General features: G+C 43.8%; 1 protein-coding gene across 1 annotated transcript in view; it reads right to left on the reverse strand.

Annotated features, from left to right (window-relative positions):
- Positions 1–2,309: 2,309 nt before the first annotated feature.
- The window catches only part of FRMPD2 (FERM and PDZ domain containing 2), a 51,948-nt gene continuing 27,471 nt past the window's right edge, over positions 2,310–26,786 (reverse strand). Inside the window, exons 13-21 of the mRNA XM_060125754.1 lie at positions 22,166–22,351; positions 15,394–15,541; positions 13,658–13,666; positions 10,995–11,205; positions 5,836–5,936; positions 3,829–3,921; positions 3,060–3,167; positions 2,851–2,967; positions 2,310–2,344 (exon numbers count right to left, since the gene is read on the reverse strand). Of these exons, the coding sequence (XP_059981737.1) occupies positions 2,310–2,344; positions 2,851–2,967; positions 3,060–3,167; positions 3,829–3,921; positions 5,836–5,936; positions 10,995–11,205; positions 13,658–13,666; positions 15,394–15,541; positions 22,166–22,351 (1,008 nt within the window). The remainder of the gene's footprint in view (positions 2,345–2,850; positions 2,968–3,059; positions 3,168–3,828; positions 3,922–5,835; positions 5,937–10,994; positions 11,206–13,657; positions 13,667–15,393; positions 15,542–22,165; positions 22,352–26,786) is intronic.

Below are 26,786 nucleotides of genomic sequence, written 5' to 3' on the forward strand. Positions count from 1 at the left end.
GTGACCCAATTATGAAAACACAGGAGCAACGGATGGTTATAATGGCAGTTCCCCCTTTTTAAGCTCTTGCCACATATGGGCACCACACACACACACACACACACACACATATATTTATGTGTGTATATATATATACACATGTACATATACGTATCTTTCCATGTTTTCAACACACCCACCAGGAAGGTGTGATCCCAGTTCATACACAAGGAAGCAGAGTCAAAAGGATTAAATCTTGCCCCAAACCCCACAACCATCATGTTGCTCTTAAAGCCAGCCTCTTCCAGAGTCCCTGCTGAGCACACCTGTAATCACCCTGTGATCCAAAGTTCACCGTGTCTGGTTCTTTGGGGGGAACTTGGTACTAACCAGATGGTGGACTCCCTTTGGGTGAAGACTGGGCCACTGATTCCCATTTGCCCCATGTCTGACCCTTGAGCCGGCACAGAGCAGAGGAAAGAACATGAGGTCAGGGATCACTAGGTAAAACCCTGGGCAAGGTAATTCACATTTTTGGACCTCAATTTCCTCATATCTAAAATAGAGATAATCTCAACTACTTCACAGGGTTGGTGAGGCTTAGAAATTAAATATAGAGAGACGTTTATACATGTAGAGAGAGAGAGAAAGAGATTACAGCTTAGTACATAGTACTAAGAGCCTCAATACGTGTATTTACCATGCATATGTTAATATCAGCTATTCAACAAATGTATATGGGAGGAAGGAACACAGATCTTCTTTACATCTGGATATGTAGACACACAAGTAAGTTTACAACTTTTGATACAGACTCATTAGTACTCAGGAAAATGCCCAACTCACACAGTGGATAAACTTAAGTTAATGAATCAGATTAGAAGTAGTTCAAGCCTAAAGGTAGAGAGTGGTGGGCCACCGTTCAGTAATGCCTTATTCCTGGCAATTCCTTTTTTTTTAACATCTTTATTGGAGCATAATTGCTTTACAATGGTGTGTTAGTTTCTGCTGTATAACAAAGTGAATCAGCTATACGTATACATATATCCCCATATCTCCTCCCTCTCGCGTCTCCCTCCCACCTTCCCTATCCCACCCCTCTAGGTGGTCACAAAGCACCGAGCTGATCTCCCTGTGCTATGCGGCTGCTTCTCACTAGCTATTCTACTGTCATTGTCCTTCTAGCAATGTTGTAAGCATGTGTTTATTTTCTTCCACACCCTCCACAAGAGGCAAGGACAAGACTTATGACTGGATTAAAATGTCAAGCTGTGCAACGTATGTCCTGCCTAACGGAAATACAAGCTAGAACTTCTGCGGGTAATTAAAACTCAATCTGTAGTGGAGGGTGATGTCTGCTCCTGATGGGAAGGCTCTCTGTCTTGTCTTTGATCTCCAGTCTAGAGCACATGTCCCAACAGCAGCCCAACCAGATAGAAACTCACGGCGGTCAAGCCTCTGCCCACAGTGACCAGCCAGAGTCACCGTGGAAGCATCTTCCTCCAACAAAGGTGGCAGCTGTTTCGAGGAACCCCAACTGTGACCAGGCAGAGTTACGAACACGTGACTGGGGCTCCAGGATGAGAGGACACGTAATGCACAGGCGCTGTGGGTACTCCATCATCTGAAACTCTAAAGCGAGGTTGGAGCCTCACAGACTTTGGGTGCCGGTTTTGGACATCCCCACCCCAGCAGGCCATCCTTGACACTGAATGGACCCCAGCTCAGCTGCATTATGTTTCCTGATTTTAAAAATAGGGTGGTTTGATCGCTCCCCTCTGTCCTTTCCTGTGCAAAGTATGGAGGGAAATACAAGGACACCTAAAACATTGTGGGAAGAACAGTGACAGTGTAGGAAATCCAACAGAGCAGTGAGCTGGGGCAGGTGCTGTGGAAGGGCCGGGCTAGCCCCTGGGTCAGGTCCAAGCACAGGATGAAAGGCGCATGGCTAAGGCCACAGCTTTGCCAGCCCCCATCCCCCCACAGCTTCTGGACGAAGGGCAGATGCAGCACCTGGAAAGCCACCTGGTGATGGTGTGTACATGTGCAAGAGTGAGAGAGGGCATGTGGTTTTCAGAGGCCAAGGCCAACGGGGTGACTGCATTTAGGACCCAGAAAATGCTGGCTGGTGTGACATGAAGCATTTCTGTACATGAGAGGAGATTGTACAAAGCTCCTAGAGTGTGGGCCTGGCTTTGTAGGCAGTCTTCTGGAAAATTGCAGGATCACCCAACCAAAAAGCTGTGGTGAGCCCGGGTAACTGGGAGGGAGAGGGATATTAACATCCCTCCATTACCACCCCAAACCTGACCCAGATAAACAGAGTCATCTTACTCTTCAGTACAGGCAATTGTTGGATAGCTATCTAAAGGACGAATAAAATCATCTTAAAAAAAAAAAACAACCTTTACTCTTTTGGTTGATCTCTAACATGCTGAGTCTTAACCAAATTAGAACAGAATGCTTGTTATGCGCTTCAGCTTCAAGAACAGCCCCCCGTCTCCTTCCCACCGGGTTCCACAACTAAGCCCCAAATATGTAGAATTACTGCAGTAGCCACTTTCAATAAGACCTCGGCTGATCGAAAGAACATCCTTCCTGTCATGCGAGAAGAGTGGCAGAGAAACACACAATAGCTGCATCTAATAAAGAACTAGAGTAGGCTTCTCCCATTCAGCAGGACAAGCAATGGTAGAGCGCATTCTGCCCCTGAAATTGCAGAGTTTATTGATTTGTGCCAAAGCCACTATCACGAGAGAGGTAATACAAGAGACCTACACGGACTTAAAGCCCCAGTACTCCGTGTTTGTAAAAATGTACTCCTGAAAATGAAGGAGGCTCTCCAGCTTCTGAGAGCGGGTTAAGACATACCTTTTGACTGAGAAATGATTAATTCTATGTTGTCAGGAGAATTCTGAATCATTCTAACAGCCATGTCGAATGTGAAGCCCTCCAGACTGATGTGATTCAAGGCTAGTATCTGCCCTCCTGGAAAAATAAGACATCTCAATAATCCCATCAAGGAACTGAGAAAGAGCAGTTCCTTAAAGCAGCATCTCTGGCAATCAAAAATGACATACCTGGTTTGAGCTTTTTAGCTTTTTCAGCTGGTCCCCCAGGTATAATAGAAGATATAAAGATGCCAGGATCAACTTTGCCTACATCTTCTCCCTCATTAATGACAAAACCTATAATCCAATTATATGAAAGAAGATGATACTTAATGATTTTGCAGCTCAGAGAGGTTAGGTTATTTGCTTGATATCACACAGCTACTAAGTAGCAATGCTGATATTTGTACCTAGGTCCTCTGATTCTCCAACAGCTCTTTCTACTCTGCCATGACAGATGGAGGAAAGTGGATTGTCCCTCATTCATAAGCACAACTACAGCTAGGAACATTATGTATTATTGTTCCAATACATAATCAGATCGGAAAAAAAAGATGATTTTTAATCAAGTAACCCTTCTCTTCTTAAGGGTCTTCGAATGTGGTAAATAGTAAGAGGTGAAAAAGATTGACTACTCTTCCCCATCCCTAAGAATCTAAATATGCTAGAGAAAGGTTATTACGTGGTATTAGACGGAAAAGCCTTTTTCTATCTTATACTTAGATTTTCAAGATCTGCACCCCAAAACCTGATCAGGCCTAAAAGGAAACTTTGACCCCAACATCCCATTGCTGGTTAGGGACATTTAAAGAGAAGAAAAAGAAGTGATCACTGAAAAAGGCAAATGGGGAGAGGACAGGCAGGAAAAGGGAGTAGAAAAGTCTAAAGGGAAGATAGCACACCCCTCCCCTCTGCCCAGAGGGAAAGACTGGGTCCCCCCTGCCGGGACCCCTCTTACCAAAACCACGGCGTGGATCCCGGTTCAGTGCCACGCGCACAATTTCTCGATCTGGTTCGGCTGTAAAGCTCCTTCTCCTCTTATTTTGTGGCCCTGGAAGTGGAAACAAAGCCCCACATTGTGCTTTTCCCCCAAATTATCAGAGACCTAATACAAAAGGTGTGAACACTGTTTCACACACACGCACAAGGCTGGGCATGGATGGCTGAACACATACTTTTTTTTTAAATAAGTTTTTAAAATTTATTTTACTGAAGTACAGTTGATCTACAATGTTGTGTTAATTTCTGCTATACAGCAAAGTGGTTCAGGTATACATATATATACATTCTTTTCATATTCTTTTCCATTATGGTTTATCACAGGATATTGAATATAGTTCCCTGTGCTATACAATAGGACCTTGCTGTTTATCCATCCTATATATAATAGTTTGCATCTGCTAATCCCAAACTCCCAATCCGTCCTTCCCCCAGCCCCCTCCCCCTTGGCAACCACAAGTCTGTTCTCTACATCTTGAGTCTGTTTCTATTTTGTAGAAAAGTTCATCGGTGAACACATACTTCTGATTAGCCTCACCAGGTCAGTGTTGGCTCATCAAGGGCAGAGGCAAAGGCAGGTGGGCCATGGTGCTTGCTCTGCATGACTTACTACAGCTATTCTTTTTTTCTGCATTAGTCTTGGGACAAGACAGAATCTGAGCAGAGGTGACCTTGCTGGCAGTGAAAACTGAAACTAAAGTTGGAGCACAGAGATGAGACAGCAAAGCCTTCCCCTCTTGGGCCCCTAACAGTAGGGGGTGATAGGGCCCTGCAGCCCAGCACAGGTTTCCCCCAGCTTGGGTCTTGGAGGGGACCCAAGGCAGAGCCCTGACGGGCAATCCAGTGCTGACCACAGAGCACGTGGAAAAATCCCCAAAGAGTGACCCACCCTCCAGCGTTTTCCACATCGCTCCCTCCCCCAAGGGGCCATGGTGGGACCTGCACACAGTTCACGGTAAAGAGCCACCTGGTGGTATTCCAGATCCGATTCCAGGCTTAATGCTCATCAAATAGAAATATCTTCTCTAGCTCAGGAATCTCTCTGTCTTTATGTCCCACTGGGGACCTGCCTGGAGGATATATGACAGAGGGGAATGCCGCCTGCCCTGTATATGTTTTCTGGTGAGTAGTGGGAGATGATATTCTGGGCCCATATGAAGAGTTGTATAAAAAGTGAATGATACGTTTTTCCAGCCACGCCCCTCCACAGCAGGTATTCCTCACGCTGGACCCGAGCGCTGGGAATCTTCACCAGTGCTAACACATTTAGAATCTATGTGCTCAGCCCAAGCCAAAGGTGGACATCATGGGCTTTTCCCAACCATAAGTAGTTTTGTTTTTTTTTTTAACATCTTTATTGGAGTATAATTGCTTTACAATGGTGTGTTAGTTTCTGCTTTATAACAAAGTGAATCAGCTATACATATACATGTATCCCCATATCTCCTCCCTTTTGTGTCTCCCTCCCTCCCACCCTCCCTATCCCACCCCTCTAGGTGGTCACAAAGCACCGAGCTGATCTCCCTGTGCTATGCGGCTGCTTCCCACTAGCTATCTATTTTACATTTGGTAGTATATATATGTCCATGCCACTCTCTCACTTCATCCCAGCTTACCCTTCCCCTCCCCGTGTCATCAAGTCCATTCTCTACGTCTGCGTCTTTATTCCTGTCCTGCCCCTATGTTCTTCAGGGCCTTTTTTTTTTTTAGATTCCATATATATGTGTTAGCATACGGTATTTGTTTTTCTCTTTCTGACTTACTTCACTCTGTATGACAGAATACTCTGGTTTCTCTTCAGATCGAATAAATCTTTCATCTTCTACGTAAGTAGTTTTGAGATTAATGGAAAAGCAAAAAGATTGTGAACATTATTGGGGAAGCAAAATGAAGTAGTGGCAAAAGATTGAAAGCAAGAGTCACGTGTAAGATTTCCCTTACCCCAAGCCCACGGCTTGGCCCGTACCTGTGTGCGTGCTCTGAGCAGGCCGTCCAGAGAGAGGGTCACAAGTCGTTGGCTTCTGGGTCAAACAGATGTGCTCCAGCTGCTCGTGGCCAGGGCAGGGCCTGCAGGGAAAGTCAACAAGATGAGGTAAGATGCCCCTAGAAGGCAACTTCCTGCCATTCTGAGTGTGGGTGGTGGCCCCTTGCTCATCAGTCAACAGATCCATAGACAGACCCCATCAAGGGCTGATCTGGTTATCAGAAGTACACTGGAAAGAATGGCTTTGGGGGCTTTCTAACTTAGAGGGGACCCTAGAGTCACCCAGGCCCCCTATGAACCTCCCACTATCTCTCCTTTGAGTTGAATAAGCAGCCCTTCCAAACCTCCATTTCCTTAACCAGAAATAAGAATATTCCTATTTCAAAAAAAAAAAAAAAAAAAAGAATATTCCTATTTCCTAGACTTGTGATGGCCCCAAAATGAGGTAGTAAGTATAAAGCACTCATGCTTTTAGTGGGTCCTGATTTTTCTGTTGTTTGCTTTTTCAGCTGGGCCAGCCATGTTCCAACACCTCCACTGTGATGTTCCAGCACCTCCACTGAGGGCTTCACACAGTAACTTACCTGCTTGATCCTTGCAGATACTGGAGTTGGCTACCCCCTAGTAATACTGAGCTGAAAACAAGAAACATTCATACTAGCATTCAGTTGGCTTTGTCGAGCCAGCATTCTAGCAAACAAATGATGTTCTAGGCCCTAGAAGAATAATGAATTAAGTGGGGATCCTGCCCGACCCACAGGGTCAGCTCTGCTCAAGATAAGCTACATCCAGGGGTGAACAAAGTAGAGAGTGAGCAGAAAGAACAGAGGCAAAGCCACAGGACTTAGAGCCCCGGAAAAAGCCAGCACTGGGCCTCATCTGAAGAAGGAAGGCCAGGAGGTCGACCATCTGAACAGATCCATCAGCCCCTCATCACCCAGGTTGGCCCCAACACCTGCCCCACTGCTTTAGGCAGCCGGCCCAAGGCAGGGATGGGTGCTGCCACCGCACCTCTCACTGCAACCTGGGATCAGTGATGCCCGCTGCTCCGGGCACAGAGCCTGGCGCTGTTCAAGGGGCCAGACCTAGAAAGGGAAGAGGAGCGATGGGGGAGAGAAGGCAGATGCAGGGCGAGGGACAAGCACAGGGCCGTTCTTCAGAGATTAGGGAGGAGGCCTCACTCTAACTCAGCTCCTGTTTATACTGTGCATTTCAGCAAGTTCAGCCCAAGTTGACTGAGATCTGACTAGATGTCAGGCCCCGGGCTGGCAAGGGACTGAGGGTAAAGGTGAGTCAGACATGGGCTCTGCCTTCTGGGAGCTCCCAGCCCACTGCGAGTTGCAGGATGGGTGCCTTTCATGCCATCTAGAGCTGACCTAAGTGCCCAGGGAGAGGCTTTGGCAGAGCACTCCTGGGTTTCAAAGAAGGAGATACCCCAGCAGACCTAGAGGGGCCAAGGAAGGCCACAGGGGAGGGCCTCTGGAGAAAGGAAGGGATTTTCTGCCTTAGGCTGCCACGGCCCATGTGATCCAAGTCACACGTGCAAGTCTATTGTTTAAAAAGGATAAAAAGCAGCATCTACTGCAAATCACAAAGAGACTAACACTGTGTGATTCCACGTGTACAGTAGAGTGAGGTCCTTAAAGTAGTCAAATTCATAGAAACAGAAAGTAGAATGATGGTTACCAGGGTCTCAGGGAGTGGGGATGGGGACTTGTCTTTTAATGGTCATAGGTTCAGTTTGGTAAGATGAGAAGAATTCTGGCTGCACACCAATGTGAATATACTTAACAGTACTCCACTGTCCACTTAAAAATGGTTAAAAGGGTGAATTTTATGTTATGTATATTTTACCACAATTAAAGTAAGCTTTTAAAAATGCTAAAGGAAAAAAACCTAAAGAAAATAATGCCATTTACTGAAAGTCTCCGCATGCTGGCCTCAGAGCTGAGGAGGAGACAGGCACATTACTGTTCTCTGGAAGCTCCCCGTTTACAGGACAGATAGATGCATGTGGATGTCGGGGTGGAGGGGTCCTGGGGGCAGCGGCTTGAAGGCGAGCCAGTGGTGCTGGCCAGGGCAGTCAGGAAAGGCTCACAGAAAAGGTGCCATGAAGTAGGTGGGGCAGGGATTGTATGTCAGGGTTGGCACCCTGATGGCATCCCCGTTCTAAGCAGTGCTGAGCACACAGCTGCTCAGGCTTGACGCTGGGAAGCGGGTCCCATCTCCTGCGTGTCAGTGTCTGCATGCCATCCCATCCTTCCCGTCCTGGCTCTGGCCCGCTGGTCAGCAGCACCACCTGCTCCTGCCACACGGGCCCTCTGCTTGTCACCTCTTTGAGCGCCATGAGGCAGGGGCTGTGTCCATCCTGCCCACTGCTGAGTCCTCAGTGCACAGCTCGGGGCTGGCGCACAGCAGGCACTCAACCAATTTTTGTAGCAAGAGGAACTGGGCCTTCGCTCATGACATTCCTGCCTATCTCCCCTCCTTCTCACTGTGCCCAAACCCATGGTTGGTCAAGACCCGCTGTCACTTCCCCCATGCAGCCCTCCTCTGTCCCCTTACTTGGAAATCACCTCACTCTCGGGGGAGCGATAAAGCTGTACCTGTGTCTGCCTTAAACATTTAACCATTCTATCCCCTTTAAGAGGGTTTGTGTTCCTACCTTCTCCCCTAGAGACTAGGGGAAGGGCACCAACATTAGGACACTCATCACAGACTCATCCCATCTTCAGGGTTCTATAACACCATTTAATTCCCACAGCCACCCAGTGGGGTGGGCATCACTGCTCCCACCACTAGACAAATGAGGAAAGAGAGGCACGGGTGTTACAAACCACTAGCGCAACATCACACGCAGCAGACAGCTGAGTACGTGTAGGTGGATTTCCATGGCATTGGGCTCGTTCCAGCACCCTGCCTGAAGGGGACCCTGGGCTGGGTGATCTTTGCACCAGCCACAGCAAGGATGATGCACTTCTCATCCGTGCACAAGGATGACAGAGCCGGATGGATGCAGCCCTTGTCCCACCTCAGACCGACCAGAGCAGTGGTGGGCAGTGCCACCTGAGCTCAGCCTCAGCTCGTGCTGATCTAGCCTCAGATACGGTCCTCTTTCTGCCCTAGAGCTTCTTGAGCGTCTTGGGCATCTCACACACCCCGTCTATCCCCCCACCTTGCCCAACGGTATAGGAGAGTTCATACCTCCCACAGACAAGCTTGCACCAGAGCGGGATGGGAGCCGGTGCACAGGTGTCCACTCCCTGGTCCTTCAGACAATTCTGGGAGGGCTTCTGTGCACTTCTCATGGATTTAAGCCCTGGCTGCCCACAGCAGCTATCTTGATGACACTGCCCCCTTTCTTTTCACTTTCCCTCCTCCCCTGTCTCACTTACCCTGCTCACTCCTGCTTCTCGGCATCACCTCCACAAAAACCACCTGCACCCAAGTCATTGTCTTGGGCTGTGCTTCTGGGGACCTTCCAGATGGCCAGAGACCCTAGATTTCCCTTTTCATGGAAGGTGACCCATAACCTCTGATGTGAGTTACTAAGGGTTGTGAAAGTCTGGCATTCATAAACTAAAATTAGAGGAGAACCAGAGATTACTGAGGACTCCAGTTCAGCTTCCTGTTGAGAAGGCTGGCTGCCATGCAGTGCTGCCAGTCCCCTCCTGTGCGTGCCCACTGGCAGGTCACTGGAAGGGTGCTTTGCGGTCAACACATTCTCAAGGTGGCCTTGAGTCAGTCATGGCTTCTTCAGGCTTTTAATCTATAAAGTGTTATAAAGTACTATCAGTTTGATGACAGATTAAAGATGGCCACATATGCTTTGACACTCCTACATCAGGAGGTGGGGACTGTTTCTGCTGCCCCTGAATCTGTGCTGACATGTGACTACTTTGACCAAGAGAGTATGGCAGAAGTGACCACGTGCCAGCTCCAGGCCCAGCCTTTTAGGAGACTGGCAGCTCGTCTTGGGCCCTTGGAGCCCTGAGCTGCCACGTAGACGCCTCACTACCTTCCACATGGAGGCACCATATGGAGAGGGCCTGAGACCACACTGGGACTGAGAAAGGCCCAGCTGAGCTCACCATCCCAGCCATCCCCACTGAGGGCCTGGGCACATGCACAACACAGTCCTGGAGCCTCCAGGCCAGTCCTGATGAGTACCCTCAAGAGAAGCAGAAGAATCGCCCAGCCGAGCCCTGCCTAAATTTGTAACCCAGAAAATCGTGAAACAGAATAACAAAATGCATGTTGTTTTAAGTCACTATGCTTTGGAGTTGTTTGTTACGTGGTAACAATAATAGATAGTTTTGCTTCATCATTATTGAGTTAGTTCGCAGTGCGTGGTGATGCATACTTGCATCAACAGAATCTGGAGCAGTAATTTTCTAAGAATTACTTTAAGATATAATATATGCATTGCAATTCAAATCAATCACCCATACCCTCTTGCTGAAGCAGATGTATAACTCATTCCAAAAAACAGCTCCCTCCCACAGCCCCCTTCATTGGTCCTGTGCTGCCTGTGAATCTGTGCTATTTATAGAACTTGTAATGTAAGTGCAATCCAACTTCGAGGCTATTTTAAAATTTATGGATCATTATGTTATAATGTGAAGTTGTGTTGATAAGCTCATTATTTTCCCTTGCAAATTAAATTGCAAGCAATCCATCAAAAGAGAAAGCATCGGCAATGTAGAGCTTAGGAGTACAGACTCCAGGGCCAGCTGTGTGTGTTCAAGTCTCAGGCTGGGAGAAAACAGAAAGTACTTCACAGGGTTGTGAGGGCTAATGTAGTTGATGGGTACAGTGCTTAGAACAGTGCCTGGTTAAATAGGCTATTGCAACTTGTTTATTTTGTTCCCTTCAATTTTGTATCATCACCTAGCTCTTTCTCCACCAAAAGATAGAGCAACGCAGCAGGGAGACACGGGATGTCTGTCCCGTGTCTAGCATAGATCTGGCCCATAGCTGCCCTTCGGGAAATCTCTGTGGATTTAGTTGATAATTACCCAATGAATGCATACTTCCCTTAGACATTTGACATCCTTTAAACAATGTCTTCACGTATGGATTACTCCAGAGCACCAAGTACATGATGCTTTGGGCCCACAGAACAGATATGTCAAACCCACCTGCCTCTGAGCCCTTGCGCCCTGGTCCCCTTGCTGGTGTCCACAGTGAAGTTATCCAGTGACGTGTGTAGCAGGCCTCCTGCCGCACCCTCCAGCCCGGGTACAAACAGTGCATTTTCTGAGCACAACAGTCTCTGGATCCAAGTGAGCGGCTTGGACTGGGCCAGGTGTGCAAGACTCAGATTGGCCATTTGCACACACTTATCATAATCTGCAATGTGGGAGAAACAGATAAACATAAATACTCACAAGAATGATGCTGGTCCCATCGCTCTTGTGGCAGCCACACATCACAGGCCCCAGGCTCTGTCCTGGCTTTTCTTTGTCTGCATGGAGGGGCCTATTTTTTCCTCATGCTAGCTCGTGGAGCTCCTGTGATTAGCCCTGAGAATGCCACGTCTGCCTAATTAGCACTGACTAAGGAAAGAAAACTCAGACACACAGGAAGGAGGAAACAAGATGCCCTCCACCCCGCTGGCAGCTGACAGGCCTTGGAGCCATGGTTCACGGCAGTGTCACAGCGCCAGCAGAGCCTTGTATAAAATTAACCGCTGTCATCCGCTCTGCTCGCTGCCTTTACAAACCATCCTCCAAACGTTGTTTTAACAAATAGGTCTGCAAACTACCTGAGCTCCCAAGATTACGCTCTGCCCTGTGGAATGTAATCTTTCATCTCTACACGGCTTAGTTTCCTTGGTAATAATATTTAAGATCCGATTTTCTGAAATATGAATACGGATCAGTTGTGTTGTCTCCCAGCTTTCACAGTTCCCTTCCTCCCTTCCTGCAGAAAGAGGTAACAAATGATTCTAATGAGCCCAGGAATGTGAGTGGTTCTCACCACTTCACTCTTCACGTCATTCGTAGGAAACTGGATTTGATAGATAGATTCCTTATATTAACTAGGATTTACACAAAGCCCAGTTTGTATTTTGAAAAAAGTAAATGATGACTGTGTTCCAACCATCTGTTCCCTGTTAAAACCAAGAAGGAAAGAATGCTCGGGCACACGGCGTTTGTATGGCTCCAGTCGTACGTGTGTTTGTGTGTGTGTGCATATCTAAAGCACAATGAGATGCCTTCACTGACAGCATGCTCATGAACATTTATTTCCTCAAGCAGACAGCCCCCCTTTCCTACAATGGTGCCTGGTTCATTGTCGGGACTGTACCCACTGAAAAAGGTAGACTTTAAAAAATACTTTTGGAGAACGTTCTGTGTCTAGGAGGCATTAGGTACCATCATTCACATACAGTAGGCAAGGAAGAAAGGAGGACTAAAAGCAATGTGAATATGACCTGCAGCTTTTGCAGAAATTGTCCAGTATCTGACTCCAGAGCTTGGACCTGCTCAGACACATAGCAGCAATGACTGTAATATCCACACCAGCAGTTCACACATCCTGCATGTTTATTACATGCCAGGCCCAGTGGTAAGCATGTTATCGGCATTGTCACATTCAATCCTCACAATAACCCTGTGGGGTAGGTATTATTATACCCATTTTATAGATGAGGAAAAGTGAGGCTAAGAGAGAGTTAACAATTTGCTCAAGGTCCCAGGGCTTGTAGGCGGTAGAGCAGGACTCACACTCGGCTGACTCCACAGTCCACGCCAGAAAATGGACGTATAGAGGACATGGAGATACAAACAGTAGCACAGGAGATTCATCTGAAGCATGCCCAGCCCTCTGATCGCTAAGGTCTAAAGGGATAGTGATCTTAGCTTTAATTGTGGTGTATATTAATACCCACAGGGGGACATTTCAAGGAAAGAAAGTGGTGACAGGGAGAGGTTCAGAGAAGTTTTATGGGCTTCAAGGGAGCCTTCATATAGAGGTTGGAGGTGCAGGAAGAAGGGGCTGCCCCCTGGGGGAGGAGGGCTCCCAGAAGGTAGCAGATGAATGAGAGCATCACAGCTCTGGGTCCTGAGCAGGGCTTTGTCCCCGCAAGAAGCTGGAGAACAACAGGGCACTGGGGAGGATGCTCTGTTAACAGGACAGATCACACAGTGAGGTCAGGGAATGAGAGTCTGGATGTCAAACACTTAGCATCAGGCATTCAGCATGAAGCAGGGGGGCTCCTGGGGCTGGTGGGGTTGGTGGGAAGTGCTGTTATCATTATTAGACCTTAGCTTAGCGGGGTTCAATTGGCTGGACAAATGGTGCAGGAAGGACTGATTGGTAGGTAGGAGAGCCAAGGGTTGATAACCTTTCAGGAATGGAAGGAAGGGATACCAAGAATGTCCCAATGCCACTGACATGTCAAGCAGAGCGAATGGTTTCTGTCCACCGGTGGAGGGCGGGGGCAGGGAACTCACAGCCTAACTGTGGCACCAGGAAAGTAGCTGACAAATATCCAAATCAGTCTAGATGGCAAGGCTGAAGCCAAGGTTAGTTAACAGAGCTTAAAGAGTACAGGAGCCAAGGAAAAGGTAAAGGGAACGAGGGCAGGATCCTGGGCAGCCACTGCAGATCTGCAGAGTCTCAGAGCCACAAGCTCATGGAAGGGCCACCGGCATCCCTGCAGCCCCCTGCTATGCATCTGAAAGGGCTGAGTGAAGGCCTGTGGTCCCACTCTGCAATGCTGACAGATCCTGCCTGATTTAGCCCTGAATGTATGCACTTGTAAAAGCTTGTTGATTTTTCTCTCTCCCCAGGGAACCAAATATAACTATAGAGTAATATGCTTGTTTAGACACTTCACAGAAGAATGACTAAGAAACATCTGGAAAATGTCCAACTTCTTAACAATCAAAGAAATGCCAAATGAAACAACACTGAAAAATCATTTTTCCCTATAAATGAACAAAGATAAACATGATAATATCTATTCCAGCAAGGATGCAATAAAACAGACACAATGATACTGGACATGGGAATGGCACTCAGGAAAACAGGAAGGGCCCTAAAAATGCTCCAACCTTTGTACCCCAAATCGAACTGAAATCTACCTTAAAGAAATAATACACAATACAGAAAATTTTTCTTCCAATGATGTTTACTGCAATATTATTTATGTTATTGGAAACTGAAAAGCAAACTTAAAATCTAGAGGAATGATTAAGTAAACGATTGTATTTCCACACTACTCATCCATCTATGCATTCATTCAAAAAAACATGTATTAACCATCTCCCACTTGACACACCTCTGTTCCATGCTGGAACCGTAAAGGTACGGGGACACTGTCCCTGCCCTCCAGGAGCTCCCAGCCCACTGCAAACTGGAGGCAGACACATGCACAAATAAAAGGGGCAGAACATTACAGGTGAGAAGACGGAGTCTGCACAAGAGAGGGAGTAGTCAACTCCACCTGGGAAGGGAGTACGGGGGCAGTCAATCAGGAGGAACTTCAAGGAGGAGGTTGTCCTTGAACTTATTCTTGGAGAATGAGGCTTATCTTGGTGGTCTGAGCCTGGAAGGAGGCAGGAACAGCATTGTAGGTGGAGGCCACACAAATGTTAGAATCCCCCAAACTCCTATGATGGTAGAATTTGCAGTTTGAGAAAATAGCATATTATGAGCGAAACAGGCTTAGAAGGACTAATTTTGCTAGTAAGCCCAAGGAGTCTTTATAAATATTTTATGTTCACTGATATCAGGCAATAAAATTGATATTGATGATGTTTCACACTGTATCTCAGCAGGTAAGACACAATTAATTTACATTCATTATCTCCAATTCCCTGGAAACATAATGGAAATGCTACTCTGCAATTTCAAAGAAATATTTATATATTTATTTGGTTTCGCTGCAAATAATACGCCACCTTTGTTTTCTGTATTTGGTTCTACGTCTGAATGCTCAGCAATTTTGGTTCCTAGTTGATCCCCCGTCCCAGGACTGCAGGAGCCAGTGACACAGCTCCCCTGTGAATTGACTGGCACCTAACAAAACCCCCCACAAGCAGGAGCTGCCGTTACTAGTCACATGGAGCCATGAACGCCAGACACTCATTCTAGATGAGCTACAGACAGCACACACACTGTCCTGTTGGAGCGCAGTGCAAACCTGCCGGACGGCCAGTTGCTCAACCGAGGACACCAAGGCTCAGAGAGGGCAAGTGAGCGGTCCAAAGTCACGCAGCTAGTAAGTGGCACCTCTCTGAGTCTGTTGAACTCCAGGCTCCACATTCCAAGCCTGGAGTTCCCAAACTTTCATCTGCATCCAGATCACCTGGGCTCTTTTTCGAATGCAGATTCTGATCCAGGGGCCTGAGGTTCTGCATCCCTGGCAAGCTCTCAGGTGATGCACATGCAGAGACCACTCTGAGTATGAAGGGTGAAACCACTATGTTATATTGCGCCCTCTTATAAATGAATAGGAAATAATGGTGAGAGATCCACAGCAAACTCAAAGCCAAATATCTCTAGGTTGAGAAGATGGTGTCTACTCACCTGTTGTAACTCCGGGAGAGCTCGTCCGAGCGTTAAATCCATGCTGGGCGCAGCAGAGGCCCAGTAAATATTTACAGGTCTTGGCTGAATCAGTGACAAACATGTGCTTTTGCCCAGTGATGCTGCTTGTGATGATGAACTTCTTTCGCTGAGGGAAGCAAACACAGACTTTAATATATTGATCGTTCTTACCTATCCATTGAAGCACAACTATCCAGCAAGTAGCCAAATGCTGGAGCCGTCAGTTGGATACCAACGTACTAGGCATCCGGAAGTGTGTGGATGTCTGACTATGGCCCAATATTTTTTCTTAGATTAAAGACAACCCCTCTTTTTATTTTTTCCTTAATTCGTAAATCAAATGTTTGTTTATTGGGCAATTGCTATCTGCCAAGGAGTGTGCCAGGTGAAAAGAATATGAAATGAGTTCAGTACAGGCTTGGCCCTCAGCAAGCAGTGCATTGTGAAAGGCCATTAAATACACCTATAGTTTGCGTTGTCCAAACACCCAGAAATTGAAGGCAAAATCTCAGCTTGCATCATTATAGAAATGATAAAAGCACATCTGTATGCGCATGTTTCGTGCTATTATGTACCAGGCTCTGTGCTAAAGCCTTTCTGTGTATTAATTCATTTCATCCTCGAAGCTATAGAATGAGGGAGGTCCCATCATTATCCTTATTCTACAGATGAGGAAGCAGATGGAGACTCCTCAGAAGGCAGCAGGAACTGAGGTCACATCCCCAAGAAACGCTTCCCTACATTTATACCTTCAAGGTCCATGCACAAAGTGATAATATTTGTACAGCTCACTGTGATAAACTGGAGAGGATTATCTATATGGGGTTATCTATATGGAGCTTCCTGGAAAAAAATCCGTAAATTTTTGCAATATAAAATTCTAATAAGAACAATAAAATACAAAGTAATAGAGATTATATTAGATATGAATTTATATATAACTTCCAAATAAAATCTCTATTCTAGATATTTCAGTAAGAACCTTGAGCTTACTCCTATAAAGATAACTTTATAAATACAGGGTTTGTGCTTGAAAGAGCTCCCTGAAACTCCTGAACCTCTTTAATGCTGATTCCTTTTAATTCATGATAGTCACCATTCCTAAGAAACTCCATTCACACAGTCAGATATTAACAAAAGACAGATAACTATTCATTGCTTTTCCTCTAACTCCTTTTTATCACTAACCTAATTTCAGACAATTTGAGCATTCTCTAAATACCCTTTTCTTATATTACTAAATGTAATGTTGAACCTATACTAATGTGAATGGATTCTGAATCCAATTGAACTATACTATATCTAGTATTTTTTTGTATAATGTGTTTTCTCAAACATTCATAGATGCTGTCCTACTAGCCTTACTAATTCTTCCTTAGTATTCAAATTATAATAATGTCTAAATTCCGCTAGGTAATCATTTTATTCACACTTTTGCAAAGTTGAATATTTGCTTAGAATCCATCTACTTTTTCAGTATGCATTGATATGTTTTTATACAGTCCTGACCACTCAGGTATTAAACATTTTAGATAAGTCATTTTTTAAAATTGAATAACTCGGGACTTCGGTGGCACAGTGGTTAAGAATCCACCTGCCAATGCAGGGGAAACGAGTTCAATCCCTGGTCTGGGAAGATCCCACATGCTGCGGAGCCACTAAGCCTGTGCGCCACAACTACTGAGCCTGCTCTCTAGGGCCCGTGAGCTACAACTACTGAAGCTCGCGCACCTAGAGCCCATGCTCCGCAACAAGAGAAGCCACTGCAATGAGAAGCCCACACACCGCAACGAAGAGTAGCTCCCATTGGCCACAAAAAGAGAAAGCCCGTGTGCAGCAGCAAAGACTCAATGCAGCCAAAAAAAAAAAAAAAATTAAATAACTGTTCTTGAACAAATCTGAAAAAAGAGAATTGTTCACACACATGCGCTACTTCTTTCTTTGAGCTCATAAACTCTTGGCAAGGTCTCGTCCTTTTGGACCCCAGTGCCCTAAGGTGTCCCAGAGGGTGGAATTTTGATCTCATTTCTTGGCATGGAGCTGAAAACAGTCTTGACTGTAGCAGTTTGGATTTTTTTCCATTTTGATAACATCATTTAATGGGAAATTCATATCTGTAGGCCAACTTTCACACAGGCGAGCTGCTCTACGAATAAGATGATGTATAATTTGAATCCCAGGGTTTTCAGCGCAAACATGAAAAATGTATTTACATCCCTGCTGTTGTAGAACAAAAATACTTGGTGCTTCTGTAACATCATGTTTGTTTCTAAGCATGGTTTTACTATTTCAAATATTTCATCCCCAATAGTTTTATTGTTGTCGCTGTTTGTTCACAGGCTGGTTTCTTTGTTTGGTTTGATACATCTTTGCAGAATAATAAGATTCTTCCAGACACAAGCGGAAGTGTCCTGAAGCTAAGGAAGTTGAAATCCCAGGCCTCTACTTGGGAAGGCCGTTTCCTGGGAGGGACCCAGCATATTTTCTTGTGTTCTTGTAAAACGTGGAAAGTAAGATGCCTTTGCCACAATCTGTTAAGCCCACTGACTCTTCTTTCCACTGCAACTCAGTCTCACTTTTCTCACCATAGGTAACGTTGCATGGTGGGGAAGCAGATCTCACTAAGGAGAAGTTGAGACAGGGCTACATTTAGTGTAGATTTAGTGGGATTTATTTATGTGCTTTGCAGTCTCTTCTGCAGTAGTTTATTGCCAACCATCCCAGAATACTCCTTCCATTGGACCGACTCACCCAAAGTCTCAGCATAAAGATATAGGGCCAGTGGCCATGTGAAATTGACTGTGCCCTACAGTACCCAGCCCCAGAAGTATGCGGTGTCAGCACTGGAGGGGAACAAGGTTTAAATTACACAGAGCCACAATATCAAAAAAAACAAACAACCCAATTAAAAAATGGGCAGAAGACCTAAATAGACATTTCACCAAAAAAGACATACAGATGGCCAAGAGGCACATGAAAAGATGTTCAACATCACTAATTATTAGAGAAATGCAAATCAAAACTACAATGAGGTATCACCTCACACCAGTCAGAATGGCCATTATCAAAATATGTACAAACTGTAAATGCTGGAGAGGGTGTGGTGAAAAGGGAACCCTCCTGCACTGTTGCTGGGAATGTAAATTGATACAGCCACTAAGGAGAACAGTATGGAGGTTCCTTAAAAAACTAAAACTAGAACTACCATATGACCCAGCAATCCCACTACTGGGCATATACCCTGAGAAAACCATAATTCAGAAGAGACATGCATCACAATGTTCATTGCAGCTCTATTTACCATAGCCAGGACATGGAAGCAACCTAAGTGTCCATCGACAGATGAATGGATAAAGAAGGTGTAGCATATACATACAATGGAATATTACTCAGCCATAAAAAGAAACGAAACTGAGTTATTTTTAGTGAGGTGGATGGACCTACAGTCTGTCATACAGAGTGAAGTAAGTCAGAAAGAGAAAAACAAATACTGTATGCTAACGCGTATATATGGAATCTAAAAAAAAAAAAAAAAGTGGTACTGATGAACCCAGTGGCAAGGCAGGAATAAAGATGCAGACATACAGAATGGACTTGAGGACATGGGGTGGGGAGGGGGAAGCTGGGGCGAAGTGAGAGAAGCATCGACATATATACACTACCAAATGTAAAATAGTTAGCTAGTGGGAAGCAGCTGCACAGCACAGGGAGATCAGCTCCGTGCTGTGCGACGACCTAGAGGGATGGGATAGAGAGGGTGGGAGAGAGGCTCAAGAGGGAGAGGATATGGGGATATACGTAGGCATATGGCTGATTCACTTTGTTGTACGACAGAAACTAACACAGCATTATGAAGCAATTATACTCCAATAAAGATGCATATAAATAAATAAAATACACAGAGCCAAAGGCCAGTCTGAGGGAAATATTTTCAATTATCAGAAATGAAAACCTGTAATTTAATTCTCAAAAACACCTAATGAAGTGGAAGTTTTATCCTATCACGGATATACTTTATAACTGTATATACTGCCTTGTAAGTACAGCACACAATTTTCTCTTTTTTTGATAGGAATCACACAATATGGAATGTATTTGATTTTCCTGTGTTGATAGCATTTAGAAACCTACAGAGGCACTTCAAAGAGCAAATATGTCTCTGCCACAAAGCTGCATGTTTTATGCATCTCATCAACAATAAAAACAACTTTCAATCAGCCATGCTAGAAGAAAGACTAAATTAGATTTGTCTTCTCTGTAGAGAAAATATTACAAAAGTATCATCCTATGGAAAAGTAATCAGAGGGTATGCCACCAAAAATTTGAAAGGAAAACAAAAGAATTATAGTGTTTATCAGGGAGTTCATTAAGAAGAATATTACTTTTTTTGTTTTTGTGGTTTTGCAGTAGTTGTTCAAGTTTTTTTTTTAATTCACAGGTTGTGGTGATTTCTTTTCTCATTCTAAATGAACATTCACTTTAAAATCTTGTTTGTGTGGGCTTCCCTGGTGGTGCAGTGGTTGACAGTCCGCCTGCCGATGCAGGGGACACAGGTCCAGTCCGGGAAGATCCCACATGCTGCGGAGCAACTGGGCCCATGAGCCATGGCCGCTGAGCCTGCATGTCCGGAGCCTGTGCTCCGCAACGGGAGAGGCCACAACAGTGAGAGGCCCGCGTACCGCAAAAAAAAAATAATAATCTTTTTTGTGTTTGGAACTTTGCGTCCTCGTTCTTGAAGAGAGCCCTACAAAGCCTGTATTCTCCAAGATTTCAGGCATTTCTCTCCAGACATTTTAACTACAGCTAATACCCAAGAACAGTTACTAACATGGAAAGGTTCATCATTACACCATGAATGCTTTCTCGATTGAATAATCTTCTGAATTGATGTCTCTGTCATAGATGGGCTGCCAGTGCACCTACAAATCATATCCATTGAAAAATGGCATTTTCCTCTATTTCCTTTGCTACTTCTCTCCAGGCTGACAAAATACATGTCTGCAATTGTCTGGAGCATTCCGGCTTCCACTATTAATTAAGCAAATTTGGAAACAGCTTCCTGAGCTCATTCTCGTATTGTTCATGGAGTTCCCATTTTGTGCTTGCAGAAGTGTGAAGAGTCCAAGTCATTTTCTGTGTAAGACGCCTGGTTTGTGGCAAGCAGCTGGTGACATTACTTCCCATGATGACTTTTCCATAAAAAAAAGGATATTTATGCTGAGGAAGAGACTGGTCATCAACATGAAAATTCTAATTAGTGACAAGGGTGTTTTTAAGCTACTAAGTTTGTTTTGTGAACCTGATGATATTCCAGCTTTAATCAAGAAATTGTCTATGGTCGTGGGGAAAATAAATACCTGTAAAAATTAAACCAACTTAAATATAAAATACTTAAGGGGACTTAAATTTTATGGCTTCAAAAAATTCTATTTTTCAAAATTACTTTGTAGGTTGTCTGCATTTCTACAAATGTTTTAAAAGAAATTACACTGAGAATTTTGAACAATTAAATATGAGATAAAGAAAATAGGAAGTAATATAATAGTATTGAATAAATTCAATAATTAAAATTCTTCAAATAATCTTTCAGTGGAATTAAAGTTATTTGAGTCATTAAATTTCTGAAAAGTTCACAAAAATAAATATCAATTACTTTTAGATAATGTCAAAAATATTTGGGAAAAAGTCAGTTTCCTGATATTATAAAGGCCACTTTAATAAAATTATGGTCAATTATTATTTATTTTTAGATGTAAGCTTTTTTTCTAAGGAAAAACAATACTTTATTATGAAATTCTATCAAGAATCACACTTTAACAATTACATCAACTTCAACAGCCAAGATGGGAGGAACACAAGAAACACTGAGAAAATGAATAAAATCAATTATGTTCTGCTTAGGAAACTTTAACATTAGATAATGATAATGAAAACAAAAACCAAAGAATCAGATAATGAAAAAAAAATCTCGTTAGTAGGAAAAATTTTAAAACCACAAGAGAAAATTCAATAGAAAGAAAAACTAAAATGTTTTCTGAGCCACCAGTCAAAGAACTTCATGTTTTATAATGAAATCATTGCTGAAGTTATGGGATACTGACCCACAGGACAGGCAGGTAGATTAGCTACTGGAGCATTCTCTGCTATGGGTACACACGTAATGTTTTTGATGTCAAATTTATTGTAACTGAATTCAAGAAAATGGTGTTCAAATGTTATTTCAAACATTGTACATTTAATAGGGTTGTTGTTTTGTTTCGTTTTGTTTAAATGGCTGACAAAGGTTTGCACACCTGTAGTCCATGGGAGACAGGCCAGATGCCTCGGTACAATGTGTGCAAAGGGAAAATTAAAATACAAGGAAAATGTTTCAAAAGCATGCAGACTCCATTGCACCTACTATACACTCTCCTTCCCCATCTCCCACCTCCAACCTTGCTCTCAACATCAATAGATTCCCCAAATTAAAGAACTTCACCCAGAGGGAAAGTGTAGTCCTTTAGGCCAATGGCTGCCCATGGGGGTGAGGGGGATCTAGGTGACGGATGGCAGAGAAGAAATGGCCTCGTGGGGACCCTCAAACCCCCTGGTAGACTTCTTCCAAATATGTAACAGTCATCGGAGTACAGGTTAGCTGACAGGCTGTGAGCTTATCTTCTTAGGAGAAGATCACCTGACCTATCGCTCTTTAAAGGGATAACAGATCAAAGAAAAATGAAGCATGGGTCATAACCAACTGAGTGACACTCACATAGGCCAAAATCTTTTCAATTTCTCTCCACTGAAACCGTGAAGTCGCAATTCTGCTGTTGTTTCTCACTTCGTACACTATGACCCCCTTGGCACAGAGCCCCAAGGCCATCTCTCCTCCTGGCCTTGTCTTCTCTGGGAGAACTTGGTAAACCAGCACACCATATTCCGGGAGCTGCTGAGTCACCTGGAATGAGAAAAAGGCCAATTAAGAAGAGACAGGCACATTGGTCTAAAATAATGGATTTCAAACCATTCCATGAAGAAAACACCTTCACATACGTTCTGAAAAAAAAGAGTAGGATTGCCAGATAAGTTTAGGAAACACTGAACTAAACAGATCTCCTTACTATAGAATTCCTCCGTACCTCTAATATGATAGTGTTTTTCTATTTTATTAACCCAAGGAATCCTTTCCTAATGAAGTACCTTAAGACACTTGGAACACAGTTACTATGAAAATGGTACAAATAAATAGAGTAAAAATATTCTGAACAAAGTTATAGAATTCAGACTCTCTTGAATCATCTCAAAGTAAAGAATCCTTTTTCCCAAAGTCTACTGCAATACAATCTGGTACAACGCCTTCATTTTACAGATGGGAAAACTGAGGCCCAGGCACAGAAAGCAAACTTCCAAATGGTTAGCATCACTGTTAAAGCAAGATGAGCCATTAACATCCTGCAGAGAAAATGACCAATCACTGGCACTTCTCACCATGTAGCAGTGCTTTGGTGGGGTCCCCACAGCACAAGATCTGTCTTCAGTTTACCGGTTTAGGAGATGGAATTTTGTCAGGGGCATGAGGGTCAATCAGAGCTGGGAACTGCATCAGGCCAATCAAAGTCTTAAGAGGCCAGAGTATAAACCTAACACAAATGTTTTTATGTCTGAATGGTAATCATGTCTCTATTCTGGTCTCTACCATCTTCTTCTTCACCTGGAAGACTCCAGTTTTTACCAAACGGTTGATGCACCTCAGCTCACAGCAGGGACATCTTGCTCCGGGCATTTGAAACCCTCTCAGAAGGGTTTCACTGGTGAGATCTGGTATCTCATCTTTACCCCTGAGCAGAGGGCTCTATGTCCTGCCTCATCTCTCTCATCCCCAGGTGGGATCACAAAAGTGAGGACAAATTATGGCTTTTGAGAGCTCCTTTCTCAAGCTCTTTGCTGACCTTTCTCCTTCTGCTGGTAAGTAATCTGTGCAGATAGGTTACACTGCCTACGAAGCCTACAGCTCTTCACATGATCTTGATTGCATTTCTGGACCCTGAACCTCCCCGCTTTGTTTAACTTTGGAGAGACCCTCTCACTGTCACTATCATCATCATCATCATCATCATCCAAAACAATATTTGTTGGACATTGGTGCTGAAGTATCCAGTGGCCAGACCAGGCATGTACTTAAAGTATGACAAAGCAGGACCATCCCAAAACAATTAGGTAAATTCTTTTAAAGAATTTGATGTGATACAGCAAAGGAAACCATAAACAAGATGAAACGACAACCCTCAGAACGGGAGAAAGTATTTGCAAATGAAGCATCTGACAAAGGATTAATCTCCAAATTTTGCAAGCAGCTCATGCAGCTCAATATCAAAAAAACAAACAACCCAATCCAAAAATGGGCAGAAGACCTAAATAGACATTTCTCCAAAGAAGATATACAGATTGCCAACAAACACATGAAATAATGCTCAACATCATTAATCATTAGAGAAATGCAAATCAAAACTACAATGAGATATCATCTCACACCAGTCAGAATGGCCATCATCAAAAAATCTACAAACAATAAATGCTGGAGAGGATGTGGATTTGAAAAGGGAACACTCTTGCACTGCTGGTGGGAATGTAAACTGATACAGCCACTATGGAGAACAGTATGGAGGTTCCTTAAAAAACTAAAAATAGAACTATCATACGACCCAGCAATCCCACTACTGGGCATATACCCTGAGAAAACCATAATTCAAAAAGAGTCATATACCAAAATGTTCATTGCAGCTCTATTTACAATAGCCTGGAGATGGAAACAACCTAAGTGTCCATCGACAGATGAATTGATAAAGAAGATGTGACACATATATACAATGGAATATTACTCAGCCATAAAAAGAAATGAAATTGAGTTATTTGTAGTGAGATGGATGGACTTAGAGTCTGTCATACAGAGTGAAGTAAGTCAGAAAGAGAAAAACAAATACCATATGCTAACACATATATATGGAATCTAAAAAAAAAAAAAAAATGGCCATGAAGAACCTAGGGGCAAGACAGGAATAAAGACACAGACTTACTAGAGAATGGACTTGAGGATATGGGGAAGGGGGAAGGGTAAGCTGGGACAAAGTGAGAGAGTGGCATGGACATATATATACTACCAAATGTAAGGTAGATAGCTAGTGGGAAGCAGCCGCATAGCACAGGGAGATCAGCTCAGTGCTTTGTGACCACCTAGAGGGGTGGGATAGGGAGGGTGGGAGGGAGGGAGATGCAAGAAGGAAGAGATATGGGGATACATGTATATGTATAACTGATTCACTTTGTTATAAAGCAGAAACTAACACACCATTGTAAAGCAATTATATTCCAATAAAGATGTTTAAAAAAAAAGAATTTGATGTAATAGTTCAAAAAAAAAATTAAACCATTAAAGTCATCATCATCAGAATAGAGATGCCTTTGTTAGAGTTGCTTACATTTTTTAAATTGTTTAGTATTTATTTTAATTTTTAATTTTTTAATTATATAGAGAGGGATATGATACTGAAGTACTTGGAGCCACAAAATTCTTAAAATGGTAAAGTGCCATTCTGTAATGGAGCAGGACCCTGTGGGGCCTTCCTGGGATAGACACACACACAGACCCCGCCATGTCTTCCGCCTGCCTCTTGATTGTAGAAAAACTTTAGCTTCCTAGTCCTTCCCCAAGTTCCAAAGAATAAATTTAATCAGACAAGTGAGAAAACAAAGGAAAACAGTCAAGCAAGACAATTTAATAAGAGCTGTTAAACAAAGTTAAGAACGTGTAATTCCTCCTCAAAGGCTATAGATAATATTCTGAGCCATATCCTTTGAGCTGTTTTGCAGATACTGAAACCCCCACCAGGAGGAAGAAGTTAACTGTATGCTGACCACCACCAGCATGTAGACCCCCAGACTGGTTGGAACCAGAAGGTTGATGATGTTGACTCCCAATTACCTCACTGCCAACCAATCAAAAGAATGTCCCTGAGTTGATCACACACCCCACAGCCCTCTCCCTCACCCTGTCTTTAAAAACCTTTCCCTGAAAGCCATCAGAGAGTTTGGGTCTTTTGAGCATGAGCTGCCCATTCTCCTTGTTCGGCACCTGCAATAAATGCTGCACTTTCATTCACCACAGCCAGGTGTCCGTAGATTGGCCTTACTGTGCACGGGCGAGAGGACTAAGTTCAGTTCAGTAACAATTCTAAACATTTCTCATGCATTTATTTCATTTAATCTTCACAGTAATCATAAGAGATAGGTGTAGCCTTGAAACTGGTAAGATCGCATACAAATCAAATCTATTTAGTGTTTTCCATCAAAGACTAAAAAAGAGAGTTTAGAGATTACCATACTAAGTGAAGTAACTCAGACAGAGAAAGACAAATATGATACTATATCACTTACATGTGGAATCTAAAAAATAGTACAAATGAACTTATTTACAAAACAGAAACAAACTCACAGACATAGAAACAAACTTATGATTACCAAAGGGGAAAGCAGTGGGCGGTGGTGGGGGTAGATAAATTAGGACTATGGGATTAACAGATACACACTACTATATATAAAATAGAAAAACAGCAAGGATTGACTGTAGAGCACAGGGAACTATATTCAATATGTTGTAATAACTTATAATGGAAAAGAATCAGAAAAAATATATATCAATATATGTATATAACTAAATCACTTTGCTGTGCACCTGAAACTAACGCAATATTGCAAATCAACTATAGTTCGGTTAAAAAACAAAGATACGCCCTAAAAAATTTCCGCATTTTTGCTTACGAGATGGTGGCTTCCTTTACAACCACTTGTCATCCTTCAGCCAGAGGAAGGAGGGACACAGTGAGCCCAGTACACTAAGCCAGGGCCTGGGCAGAGGCGGGCCAGGCATCGTCTGCCTGCAGGAGCCTCTGCAGACCTGAGTCCTTAGTCTCTCTGCTGGTTCTATGGTCCTGTGGCCACTTTCCATCAGATGTGTGCTGATGGCTTTGAAGTCCCCACTTGTCTCTCGTCAAGGGAATGCTGCATCCCCTTAACAAGGACGCGCATGAAGGCTGGATAATGGAAGACAGTGAGCGCTTTTCTGCCAGGGCTTCTCAAATGAGATGCTTGAGGGATTACACTGTGCTAGGTGTTGCAGACAATTCCAAGTGACTGACCAAACAAAATGGACAGACCTCACCTTGGCAGTTCTGCTTTCAAATGACTGTCTCTATCAAAGGCAAGAAAACACAGAATATTTCTACCTGCTTCAGGAGACTTTTGTACAAAGAAATGTATAAATCCTGGAGTTTCCTTTTTGAAACTGATCCCCAGATCTAAAGGCCCCACCAGGCACATAACCCTGGGGAAGCTGGGGG

This window comes from Lagenorhynchus albirostris, chromosome 16 (genome assembly GCF_949774975.1).
Source record: "Lagenorhynchus albirostris chromosome 16, mLagAlb1.1, whole genome shotgun sequence".
Lineage (NCBI taxonomy): Eukaryota > Metazoa > Chordata > Mammalia > Artiodactyla > Delphinidae > Lagenorhynchus > Lagenorhynchus albirostris.